At 48.6% G+C, this 17,668-nt stretch overlaps 1 protein-coding gene across 1 annotated transcript; it reads left to right on the forward strand.

Moving 5' to 3' along the window:
• Positions 1 to 11,144: 11,144 nt before the first annotated feature.
• Positions 11,145 to 14,465, forward strand: LOC138433062 (phospholipase A2, membrane associated-like). Its single transcript, XM_069575098.1, has 4 exons — positions 11,145 to 11,188; positions 11,373 to 11,517; positions 11,765 to 11,871; positions 13,988 to 14,465. The coding sequence occupies exons 1-4, from the start codon at positions 11,149 to 11,151 to the stop codon at positions 14,128 to 14,130; spliced, it is 435 nt and encodes a 144-aa protein (XP_069431199.1). The 5' UTR covers positions 11,145 to 11,148; the 3' UTR covers positions 14,131 to 14,465.
• Positions 14,466 to 17,668: the final 3,203 nt, after the last annotated feature.

The following is a 17,668-nucleotide window of genomic DNA, read 5'->3' on the forward strand; positions in this document are numbered from 1 at the left end:
CAGTTCACGGCTCTGTCCCAGCCATCGCAGTGTGGTTCAGGATGTGGAATCCAGCATTTTATTCTGCACTGGGACCCACAAAGTAGATAGCTGGTCCTGCCCTCACTGGGGTGCTAATTCCCTTCTTGTTATCCTGGGTTCCTCTGAGATATTCCCACGTGGACCTGTATTCTTTAATAATTGTCATCAGAGCCGCTGGCTGTGTACAGTGGGGAAGGGCTCTAGGAAGCAGAGTCTGCGTCTTTCCATGGCGGAGTCTTTTCTGAGAGAGTCTTTCTTTCCTTCTTTCTTGGGCTCTTCTGTCCTTCCAGGGTGTGAGAGCTCCCCCTTCTGGTCCCCTGACTGCATTTCAATGAGGCTTCTGGTTATTGTTTTCTTACAGAGTGAGAGTCACTCAGTGTCCGACGCTTTGCGACCCCATGGATTATACAGTCCATGGGATTCTCTAGGCCAGAATACTAGAGTGGGGAGCCTTTCCCTTCTCCAGGGGATCTTCCCAAAGCAGGGATCGAACCCAGGTCTCCCACATTGCAGGTGGCTTCTTTACTAGCTGAGCCACCAGGGAAGCCCAGAGTTTCTTTACTTTCTTGTAAATGTATTTTCTAATTAGAAGATTTTTCTAAAAAGAAGAGTCATGAGTAATTTCTCCTCACAAAGGGAAGATTAGGAAACAGAGTACAGAAGAGGTCCATCCATAATACTGCCGTTGGAAGTGACCACTGATAATAGGCTGACTCTTCTAATTATTAAAACTTAAGAAAACTTTTCTGAGCACTCACTATCCCACTGGAGCTCGTCCATCCCATATGAAGTAAGCAGTCTTCTTCCCCCGTGACGCTTCCACTGCCCCAGCACAGACGCCCCTTTCTCTCAGCTTCACCAAACATTCCACAGTTGACTCTCTTATTTTTTTAACTTTCTATTTGCTATAGGGGTTTGCAGACTAACAAACAATATTGTGGCAGTTTCAGGGGAACAGCGAAGGGTCTCAGCCATGCATATACATGTATCCATTCTCCCCCAAACTCCCCTCCCATCCAGCCTGCCACATAACATTTAGCTGAGTTCCATGGGCTATACAGAAAGCCTTCATTGGATATCCATTTTAAATATAGGAGAATGTACATGTCCATCCCAAATTCCCTAACTATTCCTTCTCCCCAACCTTCCCCAGCAGCCATAAGCTCGCTCTCGAATGCACAGTTGACTCTTGAACAACAAGGATTTGAATTGTACAGGTCCATTTACACACAGAATTTTTTTCAATCATAGGCACTACAGTGATATGTAACCCAAGGTTGGTTGAATCCATATATATGGGGAATCATGGATACTGAGGGCCCACTCAGATTTCTGACTGTGCAGAGGGTCCGTGCCCCTAACCCCCAAGCCCTTCAAGGACCAGTTGTATACCATTCACCAATTGTATCTTTTGTTTTCTTGTCTGTCTCTCTCCACTAAAATGCAAGTCCTGTGAGAGTATTTCTTTTCACAGTAATGGATTCCAAGTGCTAAATTAGTCCTTGGATAAAGGTGGCAGAACAAGAAGCTAAACCATGGACTTTGAATTCTTAGGGAAAATCCTGAAGAGATGGACGAGGAGAGGCAGTGTGACATCATCAGAGTCCTTGAGTGCGGGGACCTAGACATGGTACCAGGGCCCCCAGGATGTACGGGGTGGGGTGGTCTGCCTGCCACAGAAGCAACAGTATTCTGGAGCTGGGGTGCTTATCAAAAGGCCACGTTCTAGCCCATCACCTCTGAACTTCATTTCGGCCTAAAACAAATGGGCATGAGAAGCAAAAATCTGTTGATGGGAAAAAAAACTGTAGAACCTAAATGTTGAGAATTATGTTTTATTGGGGGCATTACTGAGGACTTCAGCCTGGATACAGCCTCTCGGGTAGGTCTGAGGACTGTCCTCAAGGGTAAGGAGGAGCCAGGATATGTAGGTGCTTTTGCAAAACAAGCAAGCAAACAAAAATGCCCAGGGAGTCAAACATCAGATTACTGCCAACTAAAGGAAAACCAGATATCGCAAATTAATGAATTTGTCACTTTTCCAAGTGTGGGAAGAGGCAAGAGTCTGGGCCTGCCACACTCACGCCTGTGGTCAGCCCCTTGCCTGGCAGAGCCCGTGCCCTCTTTCTTCTCCATCCTGAACCCCCTCGGGGTGCCCTGTTGGGGTGGCTGATGGTTTGATGGCCACAACCAAATCCCAGGTTGCAGAGACCCGGAGATGACCTGAGGGTTTTTTATTTGGTAGGAATTTGTACCAGGTACCACAACCTGAGTAGCGTAATAGAAAGCTACAATAGAAATTTCTGCTCTCTCAGTTCTGGTGGCCAGGAGTCTCAGATCAAGGTGCCAGCGAGGCTGGTGTCTTCTGAGGACTGTGGGGAGGGTCTGTCCCTTCCTCGCCCCAGGCTCTGGTGGTGTCCTGTCCATCTTTAGGATTCCTTGGTTTATAAATCATCCCCACCTCGGTCTCTGCCAGGCCTCTCTGTCTCTCACCATCTCCCAAAGTTTGTCCAAGTTCACGTCCATTGCATCGGTGATGCTGTCCAGCCATCTCATCCTCTGACGCCCTCTTCTCCGTCTGCCCTCAATCTTTCCCAGCATGGGGAACTGTTCCAGTGAGTCAGCTGTCAGCATCAGATGACCAGGGTACTGGAGTTTCAGCATCAGTCTTTCCAACCCCTTCAGGGTTGATGCCCCTTAAGTTTGACTGGTTTGATCTCCTTGAGTCTCCATGGGACTCTCAGGAGTCTTCTTCAGCACCACAGTTCGAAGGCATCAATTCTTCGGTGCTCCGCCTTCCTTACAGTTCAGCTCTCACAACAAAGGACTGTACAGACCTTTGCTAGCAGAAAAATGTCTCTGTTTTCAACACACTGTCATAGCTTTCCTGCCAAGAAGCAAACATCTTCTGACTTTGTGGCTGCAGTCACCACCTGCAGTGATTTTAGAGCCCAAAACACAGGAAATCTGATGCTGTTTCTACCTTTTCCCCCTCTATTTGCCATGAACCAATGGGACCGTGATCTTAGGTTTTTTTTTTTTAGAATAAATTTATTTATTTTAACTGGAGGTTAATTACTTTACAATATTTGGTTTTAAGGCAGCTCTTTCCCTCTCCTCCTTCACCCTAATCAAGATGCTCTGTAGTTGCTCATCACTTTCTGCCATTAGGGTGATATCACACGCATATCTGAGGTTGTTGATGCTTCTCTCACCTGTCTTGATTCCAGCTTGTAACTCATCCAGCCTGGCATTTCTCACAATGTGCTCAGCGTATAGGTTAAACAAACAGGGTGACAGCAGACAGCCTTGTCGTACTCCTTTCTCGATCTTGAGTCAATCAGCTGTTCCAGCAGGGTTGGCTGTTGCATCTTGGCCTGCATACAGGTTTATCAGGAGAAGGTAAGAGAGTCTGCTATTGCCATCTCTATAAGAGCTTTCCACAGTTTATTGTGATCCACACAGTCAAAGGCTTTGGCGTAGTCAGGAAACAGGTGGATGTCTCTCTAGAATTACCTAGTGATCCCGCGAATGTTGGCAATGTGATACCTGGTTCCTCTTCCTTTTCCAAAGCCAGCTTGGACATCTGGAAGTTCTTGGTTTGCGTAAGGCTGAAGCCTAGCATGCAAGATTTTAAGCATGACCTTATTAGCGTGGGAGAAGAGTGCAACTGTCCAACGGTGAGCACACGCTTCAGCACTACCCTTCCTGGGGACTGGGATGAGGCCTGGCCTTTTCCGGCTCTGTGGCCACTGCTGGGTCTTCCAGATCTGCTGACATCATGAATGCAGCACTCGCTGGTGTCATCCCTTAGGGCTTTGGATAGTTCTACTGGGATTCCGTAGCATCCTCTGACTTCATTAACAGCAGTACTTCCCAAGGCCCGCTTGACTCTGCTCTGCACAAAGTCTGGCTCTGGGCGGCTGAACACACCATCGCAGCCGTCCGGTTCATTAGGATCTTCCTTATACAGTTCTTCCAAGTATTCTTTCCATCACTTCTTGACCACTTCAGTGTCTACTAGGTCCCTACCGTTTATGCCCTTGATTGTGCCCATCTTTGGGCAAAATTTTCCCTTGATATCTCCAGTTTTCCCCAAGAGATCTCTGGTCTTTCCCCTTCTGGTGTTTTCTTCTAGTTTTATACCCCGTTCATTGAAGGCCTTCTTTTCTCTCCGTACTGTTCTTCAGAAATCTGCGTTTAGGTGCATAAATTAGTGCTTTAGTCGCATAAATTAGTTCTTTCCCTTTCTCCCTTGCATTTCAATTCTCTTCTTTCTTTAGCTAGGACTTCCCTGCAGCTCAGTTGGTTAAGAATCTGCCTGCAATGCAGGAGACCTGGGTTCAGTCCCTGGGTCAGGGCAATCCTCTGGAGAAGGGCATGGCAATGCACTCCAGTACTCTTGCCTGGAGAACCCCACGGACAGAGGAGCCTCTGATAACCAGTTTGCCTTCTTGCTTTCCTTTTTCTTTGGGGTGGCCTTGCTTGCTGCCTCCTGTGCGATACTATAGACCTCAATCCATAGTCCTTCAGGCACTCTGTCTACCAGACCTAATCCCTTGAATCTATCCATTACCTCTGCTGCACGTTCAAAAAGGATCTGACTTAAGTCATACCTGGCTGGCCTACTGGTTTTCCTCACTTTATTTAAGTCTGAACTTTGCTATGAGAAGTTGATGATCTGAGCCATAGTCAGCTCCAAGTCTTGTTTTTGCTGACTGTATACAGCTTCTTCATCTTCAGCTACAAAGAATGTAGTCAATTTGATTTCGGTATTGGCCATTTGGTGATGTCCATGTATAAAGTCATCTCTTGTGTTGTTGAAAAAAGGTATTTTCTCTGACAATGCAGTCTCTTGGCAGAATTCAGTTAGCTTTTGTTCTGCTTCATTTTGTTCTGCAAGGCCAAACTTGCCTGTTACTCCCGGCATCTCTTGATTTCCTACTTTTGCATACCAATCCTCAGTGATGAATAAAATATCTTTTTTCTGGTATTAGTTCTGGGAGGTCTTCTAGGTCTTCAAAGAACGGATCAACTTCAGCTTCTTCGGCATTGGTAGTAGGGGCATAGATTTGGATTACCGTGGTGTTGAACGGCTTGCCTTGAAAACGAACCAAGATCATTCTGTCATTTTTGAAGTTGCACCCAAGTACCACATTTTGGACTCTTCTTTTTATTATTATAAGGGCTACTCCATTTCTTCTATGGGACTCTCGCCCACAGTATTATATATAATGGTCATCTGAATTAAGTTCACTTATTCCCATCCATTTTAGTTCACTGATTCCTAAGATATCAATGTTTATTCTTACCATCCCCTGCTTGACTACGTCCACCTTACCTTGATTCATGTTCCTAACAATCCAGGTTCCTATGAGATACTGTTCCTTGCAGCATCGGGTTTTACTTTCATCACCAGCCTCATCCACCGCTGGGCATCATTTCCGCTTTGGCCCAGCTGCTGCATTCTCTCTGGGACCATTAGCAGTTATCCTCCACTCTTGCCCAGCAGCACATTGGACACCTTCCAACCTGGGGAACTCGTCTTTTGGTGTCAAATCTTTCTGTCCGTTCATGAGGTTCCCACAGCAAGTACACTGGGGCGGTGTCCGTTCACGAGGTTTCCACAGAAAGTACGCTGGGGCGGTTTGCCATTCCCTCCTCCGGTGGACGGCGTGCTGTCAGAACTCCCACTGTGACCGGTCCATCCTGGATGACCCTGCACGACATGGCTCACAGCTTCATTGAGTTATGCAAGCCGCTTTGCCACAACAAGGCAGTGACCCATGAAGGGCATACCGCATTAGGCCCACCATGAAATCTTGTCCTTTTCTCCTTTGCCTTTTGCTTCTCTTCTTTTTTTTTTAAATTAATTTATTTATATTAATTGGAGGCTAGTTACTTTACAGTATTGTGGTGGGTTTTGCCATACATTGACATGAATCAGCCATGGGTGTACATGTGTCCCCCATCCTGAACCCTCCTTCCCCCTCCCTCCCCACCCCATCCCTCAGGGTCATCCCAGTACACCAGCCCTGAGCGCCCTGTCTCATGCATCGAACCTGGACTGGCGATCTATTTCACATACAGTAATATCCATGTTTCAATGCTATTCTCTCAGATCATCCCACCCTCATCTTCTCCCACAGAGTCCAAAAGTCTGTTCTCTACATCTGTGTCTCTTTTGCTGTCTCGCATACAGGGTCATGGTTACCATCTTTCTAAATTCCATATATATGTGTTAATATACTGTACTGGTGTTTTTCTTTCTGACTTACTTCACTCTGTATAATAGGCTCCAGTTTCATCCACCTCATTAGAACTGATTCAAATGCATTCTTTTTAATAGCGAGTAATAGTCCATCGTCTATATGTACCACAGCTTTCTTATCCATTCATCTGCCAATGGACATCTAGGTTGCTTCCATGTCCTGGCTGTTGCAAAGCTTCTCTTCTTTTCTTGGCTATTTGTAAGACTGCCTCAGACCGCCATTTAGCCTTTTGCATTTCTTTTTCCTAGGGATGGTTTTGACCACCACCCAGATGGGTTTGACTGTGTGGATTACAAACTGTGGAAAATTCTTAAAGAGATGGGAATACCAGACCACCTGACCTGCCTCCTGAGAAACCTGTATACAGGTCAATAAGCAACAATTAGAATCAGACATGGACCAACGGACTGGTTCCAAATTGAGAAAGGAGTCCGTCAAAGCTGTATATTGTCACCCTGCTTGTTTAACTTATATGCAGAGTACATCATGAGAAATGCCAGGCTGGATGAAGCACAAGCTGGAATCAAGATTGCCGGGAGAAATATCAATAACCTCAGATATGCAGATGACGCCACCCTTATGGCAGAAAATGAAGAGGAACTAAAGAGCCTCTTGATGAAAGTGACAGAGGAGAGTAAACCCAGTAAACAAATTCCTTCAACACAGGAATTTGGTGGGGACACAAGTCAATGCTCGATACAGGCCTAGCTCTTCAGGAAAACTGTATCTTCAAGACGAACACTGCCCGAGGCGGCTGTGAGTCAGTGTGGATGGACTACGACGGGGAAAGCCTTGGACCCTGCGGTCCTGGCCCCCTCTACGTCCCCTATCTGCTTTTTGTCTGTGGAAAAATCTGAGCCAAAGAGTAAGTTTAATCAGATAAGTGAGAATGTGCAGAAACAAAGGAGAGCAGCCAAAGAAAGAAAGAAGGTGAAGTTGCTCCGTCGTGTCCGACTCTACGGCCCCATGGACCGCAGCCTGCCAGGCTCCTCCATCCAGGGGGTTTTCCAGGCAAGAGTACTGGAGTGGGGTGCCATTGCCTTCTCCAGGCAAAGGAGACCAAATAATAATAACGTAGTCATTAAGCAAGACAAGGATCTTTAGTTCCTCCTCAAGGGCCGCAGTAAACATCCTGAGCCGTCTCCCGAGAGCTGTCTTATAGAAACCGAAGCTCTCTCCAGGTGGAAGAAGTTAGCCACGTGGTGACCAGACTATACCTATGACATAAGCCTCCACAGTTCTAAGATCTGGCTTCACAGAAAGGGAAACAAACCAACCACGGAACTAAAGATGAATGCCTTGTTGTTGCTCAGCCACTAAGTCACGTCCAACTCTGTGATTCTGTGGACTACAGCATGCCAGGATTCCCTGTCCTTCACTGTCTCCTGGAGTTTGCTCAAATTCATGTCCATTCAGTGAGTGATGCTATCGAACCATCTCATCCTCTGTCGTCCCCTTCTCCTGCTCTCAATCTTTCCCAGTATCAGGATCTTTTCCAATGAGTCAGCTCTTGGCATCAGTTGCCCAAAGTATTGGAGCTTCAGCTTCAGCATCAGTGTTTTCAATGAATATTCAGGGTTGATTTCCTTTAGAATTGACTGATCTGATCTCCTTGCATTCCAAGGGAGTCTCAGCACTACAATTTGAAGTATCAATTCTTCAGCTTTCAGCCTTCTTTGTGGTCCAGCTCTCACATCTGTATATGACTACTGGAAAACCCAGAGCTTTGACTATAGAAAATAAAGAAGAAGAAAGCCACTCAGTCGTGTCCGACTCTTTGAGACCCCATGGACTATACAGTCCATAGACTTCTCCAGGCCAGAATGGGCCTGGAGTGGGTAGCCTTTCCCTTCTCCAGGGCATCTTCCCAACCCAGGGATCAAACCCAGGTCTCCCATATTGCAGGCAGACTCTTTACCAGCTGAGCCACAAGGGAAGGCTTTGTGGGCTCCTAAAACAGTAAAGATAAAATGTTCCTAAAACAATCAATATGATGCTGGTTAAACCACTGATGACCAATTTCAAGATGATTCTGAGAGCTGACATACATGTTTATACATATAATGCTTTTCCTCTCTATAAAAGTCTCTATCTGATTGTTCTCAGGAGTCTGGCTTTGGACAGGCAGCTGTCCTCCACAACCCTGTCCCACCCATTTCCCGGCATCCAACATAAAACAAACTTTCCTTTCTACCAACCTGTCTTCTTTATTGCCTTTCAAGTGCTGAGCAGCCGGACCTCGGTTCCATAACATCCTGACAGTTGTTTGGGGGTTTGTTTAGTTTTTGGGTAAAGTAAATTCCTGATAACCTCAGATTAGGGATTGATACCCTCTGATTGCCTGCCACCCACTTCAAAGACCACTGTCTAGAATAAACACCTTGCCATCCACATGACTACATAAAGGGCCATATGCCTCCCCTCACTAAGGCGCCTTTGTATTGGAGATTTTGGTTAATTTGACTATTTGGGGGCCACCTGCTGTTTCTCTTCCCATGTTTTACACTGACGCTTACATGGTTTAGCTTCACCAATAAAGGGTGAGCACACAAAACCCTAGGCCCCGCCTTCGACCCCAGTAAAAACAGAACCCCAGACCCGAGATCTCCAGCTCTCTCTCGACTCTGACCTCACTGTGGGGTCCCAGGTGCGCCGTGTAAGTCCCAGGTCCTGTAAGTAATAAACCTTTACTCTTTCAAAGTTTTCTGCTGATTATTGCTGAAGGGCCTCTGGCAGTAGTAACAACCATACCGTCTTGTCCAGCCATAGCCCTGGCTATTGAGGGGTTGAGATTACCATGCAATAGTTTTTCCTAGTCACTGATCTCAAGGATCAGTGGTTTAACACAAGAAACTTGTATTTCTCACGCAGACAAAGACCACTGAGGGTCTGCGGGCCTTTCTCCGACGGGTGTCCCCCATGCTGTGACTCAGGGACCCAAGCTGCCTCCAGCTTCCGGTCCCATTCTGGGCGGCACAGAAAGACTGGGGCATGGCACCCATATTTGCCTCACTGCAGCCTGGCAGTGGCCCTCAGCACTTCTAAGCCAGATTCAGTCTCCTGGGTCTAACCTGAAGAGGGGCCTGGGGAATGTGGGGGTGGGGGGAGCAGGCAGAATGGTGATGGGCAACATAGCCATGCCACACTGGCTTTTGGGGAGATGGGTGTTGGAAAGTGTTAACTGAAGGCCTTGGGAGCTGAATTCGAGCACTATTAAAGGGCTGGAAAAGAGTTTCAGAAATGAAAACTAGAGTCACTGTTTCCCTGAGACTGAAAAAGAAGCAGCATTAGATCCAAGGAGACTCAACCAGCTCCATCTCCAAACAGACAGGAGACAAGGCGGCAGCTGTGGGTGGAGGGGAAATCCCAGGGCAGCCTCCGGCTTTCTCCAGGTGGGCGGGGCGGGGGGGTGCGGCGGGGAGGAGATATAGAGAAGCGAGAGGAGAGGGTGGAGGCGCTGGTCCCAGTCGGAGGAAGGGACCACCTGCTCCCCTACAGTGTGTTCCCTGCTGGGGCCCCCAGGGTCCCAGGTCACCGGACAAGTTCTCATCGCCTCCTGAGAGGCTTACATGATTCCTGCCACTTTGAAGAGCCTTAGTACTACTTCCTGTGAATGACTGGTTTATGGAATGAATGAATACCAGTACATAGCGTGCTTCTTATCCCCAGACGGCCTGCTTAGCAGCAGAAAGGAAAACTCCTTGGTCAGCAGGAGATGGCCCTCGCCCTCTCCTGGAAGTGGGTTCAGGAGGACCACACCCGGACCTGGTTACGGGAATTTATTCACTCAGAGAGAGAACCACAGGGAAGATGACAAAATAATCCACAGTTTTGGCATTAGCCAATGGCACGTAAGGATGGAAAAACCTCAGCTCTGTAAGGCCAGCTGAGAGGCAAAAGAGAGGGTCGCCTAGCGGAAGAGACATGCCAAACTCTGAGACCAATAACGGGCCATACACCCATCCTATTTCCTGCCCCACCAACCCCTAAGCTTCCAGAGGGATCAGCTATTTAACTGGAGCTCAGAATAAACAAGGCCGTCACTTGGAGATTTTAACTTGGGATCCTCTGAGAAGCAAATAGCCAGAAATGAATACCCAGTCCCTGATCACTGGCTGACTTCAAGAGAGGCTATAGTGTGTGTGTGTGTGTGTGTGTGTGTGTGTGTTCAGGTGTGAGCACAGGTCTGCACATGCCTGATTTGGTGAGACCAGAGGGCAGGTGAGCACAGGTGTGTCGTGTTGGAACTTGAATATATTCTTTAAAGGATGCCCACACTAGTAGATGAGCACAGAGAGTGTGTGTGTGTGTGTGTGCGTGTGCACACGAAGTGTGTGTGAGTGTGCATTTGTGCATATACAAGTGTAAGGGGGAAAGAGGTGGTGCTGCTTTGGTTCTGGAGAAAACCACTGCAGATCCGACTCCATGGGCGGAATTCCCAAGCCTGAATCCAGTGTGGGGGTGAGCAAGCTACGTATGCTGGGGGACACACAGCCTACGACCTCTGGGATCTCCCAGTTTAGTGGGGTGACCGGGTCACAGCCCCCCAGAAACTCTCAGGAGGGTGAAGAGCATGGCCGTCTCAGCAGTATATCATGGGGGGAGGTGGTCTTGACCAGTGAGTCATGTAACAAAGCTGGGAGGCACCCCCTGCACATGTCCTGTGTGCCCGATGAAGGCAGTCACGCTGGACCCCGCCTGGGATGGAAGAGCGTGTCTGTGATCTCCTTGAAAGACTCCCTCCATCAAGATCGTTGAATGTGAGCAGGACAGCAGGGGCCGGGGCAGAAGCTGGACCACCTGTTAGAGGATCTAGGCTGGTCTGTCTGTATTTCTCCCCCACAGAACCCTCAGCATGAAGACCCTCCTGCTGCTGGCAGTGATCATAGCCATCGGTAAGAGTTGAACCTGACCTCTGGCCACAAGGGGCTCAGCACAGGGAGGGAGGCACCCTCTTCCCCCGGCTTCCCTTCCCACCGCATCTGGCCCTCTCTCAGAAGTGGGGGCAAGGGGGTGGCAGGGAGAGGCAGAGGGAGGCCACAGGGTCCCAGGCCCCGTCACTGGCTGCTGTCCTTCCAGGCCTGCTGCAGGGCCATGGAAGTTTGGCAGATTTCCAGAAAATGGTCAAGTTCACGACAGGAAAGGACCTTCTGACCACTTACAGCTTCTATGGTTGCCACTGTGGTGCGGGTAACAGAGGAACCCCCAAGGACGCAACAGATCGGTGAGGCCACCCCCAGCCCTCCCTGCCCTCTGCCCACTTGTGGCCCCAGTGTGGGTGGGAGCTGAAGCCTCCTGCTTTAGTCCCATCAGCACAGAACCCAGGAAGTCCCGGCCTAAAAAGCAGCCAGCTTGTTGGAAGCTCTGCTGTAAACTATTCCAGTGTCCCAGAGCCAAGGGGCTGAGCCCACAGGGCACTGGGCTCCCTGGAGCTTCTGGGAGGCAGCCCCAATAGCTCCTTCTTGGCACAGGTGCTGCAGGGCACGTGACTGCTGCTACGAAAACCTAAGAAAACGCGGATGCCGCACCAGCTTCCAGAGCTACAACTTTATTTTCCAACGGGGCCAAATCGTTTGTGGTAAGAAAAGAGACCCACAACACCACCCAGCCTTGCCTGTTCATTTTACTGACTGTCCGCGGGGCCAGGCACTGCACTGGGTGTCCGAGCTAGAAAAAAGGGACCGTGTCCCTGTCGCAAGGAGTTCATAGGGGACTGAGAAGAAAAGAAAATCAAAATCTAACATGACAGTCTCAGATGGGAAGTAAGAAAAAGGTCAGGGCTCTGAACACAGCCTGAGGGTCATGGAAGCCTGGAAGCTTCCTGAAAGTGGTGATCTCCAAGCTGAGTCTTCAAGGCTGAGAGGGGTCAGGGGAAGGAGCATTGAGAACATCCCTACAAGAGGATACATCAGGGACAAGGGGCCAGAGGGAACTGCAACAATTCTGTGCTGCTGAAGGAAAAGGTGAGGATGAGACAGGGTGGTGAGTGATGAAGCCGGAGAGACAGGAAGGGGCTAGGTCAAGTTTCCAGGCCGTATTGTATTTAGATTATGTCCTAAAGAATTAGGGAGCTCTTAACCAAAGGAGTGGTATAATAATACTTGAATGTCACACTTGCTCTGTCTGAGGATAGATGCACACAGATGAAAGTGGGGGGCCATTGTCATGATGCAGACGAGAGACAGGAAGCCCTTGAGCTTTAGCAATGGTGGGTCAGGATGCAAGCGGTGGAGAGTGCCATCGAGATGCATTTGAGATCGGATTGGTAGAGCTTCGTGGTGGATTGGTTATGGTGCCTGGGAGCTGCTGGGTTGGCTATACCATTGTGTGGATGGTTCTACCAAGGAGGGCCTGGTAGGAGAGGGCAGGAGGCATTCCATTTGGAGCGTGTTGAGTTTGGAAGCTTCCAGAACACCCAGAGAGATGGGCAGAAGGCAGCTGGATGAAGGAACTGGCAGCTCAAGGGAAAATCTGGACACAGATGCAGGAGGCGGCTGCAGAGGGAGGAGGTACCCACCCATCTGGTGTTTAAAGGCCCAGAAAGGAGACAGAGCGGGGACAGTCAGAGAAGGAAGGGAGGAGAAAAGAAGGCCGAGGGGTGGGCCAGGAGGAGAGGGTTAACAGCTGCAGGTTTCACAGAGGGGTCCTCCAGGATAAGGGCTGACCGGGCTCCTGGGGTTCAGAGGCAGAACGATCACTGAGGACCTCAGCGGGAGTTGCTCCCATGGATCTGTGAGGGCAAAGCCAGATTAGAGCGGGTTGGAAGGTGGGTGGGAAGTAAAGAGAGGTCGTGAGTGTAGACAAAGTTCTGGAGCAAGTTTGGCTGTGGAGGGGAGGAGAGAGATGGGTGGTGGCTGGAAGGAATTGCCTAGTGCCCCAGACCTACTGACTCATGAGTGAGATTTGGAAAAACCATGGACTATTCCTCAACAGCCTGAGGTCTCTAAGATCAGAAATCATGTCTTCCCATCATGACCTGCCACAGGGCTCTGTGGCTTTCGCAGGCTCTGGATGCCCACCTAACAGGTGCAGAGAGTGAGGAGGTCTGACTCCTGGAAGAGAGCTGGGAGAGGGCAGCGCCAAGGCGGGGCCGCTCCTCCGCTGTGGTGCCAGGGGTCCAGTCCTTCCCCAGCCTCTGTGCTGCCACGTTGGCAGTGTGATTCCAAGGCACAGTCAGGGCTCCGAGAGTTATGGGTCGCTCTACAGGAGAGGCTTTCCCTTTGCACATCTCTCTCTTTGAGAGGAAATTCATCCTTCCTGGAAGTGCCCCACAGACTTTCCCTTGGGGCTCACTGGTCAGGGCAAGAGCACGTGCTCCCCAGACACTAATCATAGCTAAGGAAGCAGGGATGACCATGGCTGGCTTTCACCCATCAAGACCCATTCCCAGAGCCCAGGGGCCAGGGGCTATGGACCTGAACACACCTTCTGGGGAGAAGAAAGAGACAGCGTCTAACAGCAAGGCTTTTCACAGCATCCCAGGGCATGACTGCTGGTACCCCATGAGACCGGGTGTGGGCTTCCTGAGGGCAGGAGTTCTGTCTCCCCATCAGTCAGAAATACCTGGACATCGGTGCTTCTTCCAGACTAGAAACTGGGAAAACAGGGACTGTGTCTTCTCCCCTAGAATTCACACAAGAATCCATAGAATTTTAACAAACCCCCATCCTACATTTAGTTTATTGTGATTTCAGGCGATCAGGACTACTGTAAGCGCCATCTGTGTCAATGTGATAAAAAAGCTGCCGATTGTTTCGATAAAAACCGGAGGACCTACAATAAAAAATTCCAATACTACAACAACCTTCTGTGCTTTGGGAGTGCCCCCAAGTGCTGAAAAGCCTTCATCCTGGAAACCCTGCCAACCAATGCCGAGTTTCCTTCTCTAGCACCCCACTTCCTACCCTAACCACATTCGCCAGCAAATGACGGGAAACCCCTCGCCCACCCTAGAGACCAGCCAGGAGCACTTCTCCTCCCCAGACTGAAGCTTTCTGTCCAGAATGAGAAGCTCAAAGTTCTGGCATGTATGCTGGCTCCTTCCCCCTGCTTCCTTGGGCAGCCAGAGACGGTTTCCCAATTCCTACTCTTGAATCAAGACCAACGCCATGTTTACCTGTAGCGGCTACATTCCTGGTTGGCTCTTCTGAATAAAGCGATTCATTTGGCAAACTGTGTGTGTGTGTGCGGGGGCTGGGGGGGGGGGGTCAGGGTGCTCACAGGCACTTCTAGTGTAAGAACAAACTAGTACAAGGCAGTAGAGTATACGGGGTTAGAAATACAGGCTTTGTACCAGACAGGCTGAGCCAAATCCCCACCACTGCCGCTTCCCTAAGCCTCAACACCCTCATCTAAATGGAGATCACTTTGGTCCCGAGTTCATGGGCTTGAGGGAAAAGCAAAAGGGATGTGAAGTACCAAGTCTAGCTTGTCTCCATCTGTCCTTATTACAAGTAAAACCCAGCCTTCCACCTCTCCCACCTTGGATAAGAGCAGCTCCTGCTGGCCTGTTGGGAAAGAACAGAAGTGTTGTTCCTGGCATCCTGGGGTCTATAGTCCAAGCCTCCTGTGAGATACGTTCTTCTCCTATGTTGCTGGCCCAGAGGTGGGTCAGGGTAACACTGGCCACCAGTGGGACTCTCAGGGCACTTATCTCCTCACCCAGGGCTGGCTTCCTGAGCTTGCGACCCAGGCAGAGTCCCAGTGGGCACAGCACCTAGTTTACAGCTCTGCCACAGCCATCGCAAAATTGTTAATGATGTGGAATCCAGCATTTTATTCTGTACGGGGACCTGCAAATTACGTAGCTGGTCCTGCCCTTACCTGGATGCTACGTCCCCTCTTGCCATCCAAGGCTCCTCTGAGATATTCCCACCTGGGCCCAGGCACATCTAATTCTTTTCATCATCAGAGTTGCTGGCTGCGGGTCCCACAAAGGCACCGGGCTCGTGGGGCCTGGATAGGAGCTGAGCTTCAAGAAGTTCTGCATTCACCCAGAGCGAGTGCCTTCTGTGGTTCATCTTCAAAGAGTGGGAGCCTTTTTGTAATTCTGAAGGAAGAGGCTCCCTTTGCTAGTGGTAGCCCTGATCATGTTTCAGTTCAGTTCAGTCCCTCAGTCGTGTCCGACTCTTTGCAACCCCATGAATCGCAGCACGCCAGGCCTCCCTGTCCCTCACCAACTCCCAGAGCTTACTCAAAGTCATGTCCGTCAAGTCAGTGATGCCATCCAACCATCTCATCCTCTGTCATCCCCTTCTCCCGCTTTCAGTCTTTGCCAGCATCAGGGTCTTTTCCAATGAGACAGTTTTTCTCATCAGATGGCCACAGTATTGAGGTTTCAGCCTCAGCATCCATCCTTCCAATGAATATTCAGGACTGATTTCCTTTAGGATGGACTGGTTGGATCTACTGCAGCCCAAGGGACTCAAGAATCTTCTCCAACACCACAGTTCAAAAGCACCAGTTCTACAGTGCTCAGCTTTCTTTATGGTCCAACTCTCACATCCATACATGACTACCGGAAAAACCATAGCTTTGACTAGACAGACCTTTTTTGGCAAAGTAAAGTGAAAGTGAAGCTGCTCAGTTGTGTCTGATTCTTTGCAATCCCATGGACTGTAGCCCACCACTCCTCCATCCATGGGAATTTCCAGACAAGAGTACCGGAGTGGGTTGGCATTTCCTTCTCCAGGGGAATCTTCCCAACCCAGGGATCGAACCCGGGTCTCCTGCATTGTAGGCAGACGCTTTACAGTCTGAGCCACCAGGGAAGTCTGGCAAAGTAATGTCTCTGCTTTTTAATATGCTGTCTAGGTTGGTCATAGTATTTCTTCTAAGGAGGAAGTGTCTTTTAATTTCATGGCTGGAGACAAGAAGTGCAGTGATTTTGGAGCCCTCCCCCAAAATAAAGTCTCTCCCTGTATCCATTGTTTCCCCATCTATTTGCCATGAAGATGGGGGCAGATACCATGATCTTAGTTTTCTCAATGTTGAGATTTAAGCCAACTTTTCACTCTGCTCTTTCACCTTCATCAAGAAGCTTTTTAGTTCCTCTTCACTTTCTGCCATAAGGGTGGTGTCATCTGCATATCTGAGGTTATTGATATTTCTCCTGGCAATTTGATTCCAGTTTGTGCTTCATCCAGCCTGGCATTTCCCATGATGTACTCTGCATAGAAGTTAAATAAGCAGGGTGACAATATACAGCCTTGACGTACTCCTTTTCCTATTTGGAACCAGTCTGTTGTTCCATATCCAGTTCTAACTGTTGCTTCTTGACCTGCATACAGATTTCTCAAGAGGCAGGCCAGGTGGTCTGATATTCCCATCTCTTGAATAATTTTCCACAGTTTATTGTGATCCACACAGTCAAAGGCTTTGGCATAGTCAATAAAGCAGAAGTAGATGTTTTTCTGGCACTCTCATAATTTTTCAATGATCCAGCAGATGTTGGCAATTTGATCTCTGGTTCCTCTGCTTTTCTCAGTCCAGCTTGAACATCTGGAGTTTCACGGTTCATGTACTGCTGAAGCCTGGCTTGGAGAATTTTGAGCATTACTTTGCTAGCATGCAAGATGACTGCAATTGTGAGGTAGTTTGAGCATTCTTTGGCACTGCCTTTCTTTGTGATTGGAATGAAAACTGACCTTTTCCAGTCCTATGGCCACTGCTGAGTTTTCCAAATTTGCTGGCATCGTGAGGGAAGCATTTTCACAGCATCATCTTTTAGCATTTGAAATAGCTCAACTGGAATCCCATCACCTCCACTAGCTTTGTTCATAGTGATGCTTCCTAAGGCCCTCTGACATCGCACTCCAGGATGTCTGGCTCTAGGTGAGTGATCACACCATCGTGGTTATCTGGGTCATGAAGATCTTTTTTATGTAGTTCTTCTGTGTGTTCTTCCCACCTCTTCTTAACATCTTCTGCTTCTGTTAGGTCCATACCATTTCTGTCCTTTATTGTGCCCTTCTTTGCATGAAATGTTCCCTTGGTATGTCTAATTTTCTTGAAGAGATCACTAGTCTTTCCCATTCTATTGTTTTCCTCTATTTATTTGCATTGATCACTGAGGAAAGCTTTCTTATCTCTCCTTGCTATTCTTTGGAACTCTGCATTCAAATGGATCTTTCCTTTTATCCTTTGCCTTTAGTTTATCTTCTTTTCTCGGCCATTTGTAAGGCCTCCTCAGACAACCATTTTGCTTTTTTGCATTTCTTTTTCTTGGGGATGGTCTTAATCCCTGCCTCCTGTACAATGTCATGAACCTCCATCCATAGTTCATCAGGCACTCTATCAGATCTAATCCCTTAAATCTATTTCTCACTTCTACTATATAACTGTAAGGGACTTGATTAAGGTCATACCTGAATGGT

This window comes from Ovis canadensis, chromosome 2 (genome assembly GCF_042477335.2).
Source record: "Ovis canadensis isolate MfBH-ARS-UI-01 breed Bighorn chromosome 2, ARS-UI_OviCan_v2, whole genome shotgun sequence".
NCBI lineage: Eukaryota > Metazoa > Chordata > Mammalia > Artiodactyla > Bovidae > Ovis > Ovis canadensis.

Coding starts and splice junctions, on each gene's coding strand:
- LOC138433062 (XM_069575098.1), top strand. CDS start 11,149: ATGAAGACCCTCCTGCTGCTGGCAGTGATCATAGCCATCG. Junction 11,518..11,764: donor CCCAAGGACGCAACAGATCG/GTGAGGCCACCC, acceptor TTCTTGGCACAG/GTGCTGCAGGGCACGTGACT. Junction 11,872..13,987: donor ACGGGGCCAAATCGTTTGTG/GTAAGAAAAGAG, acceptor TTGTGATTTCAG/GCGATCAGGACTACTGTAAG.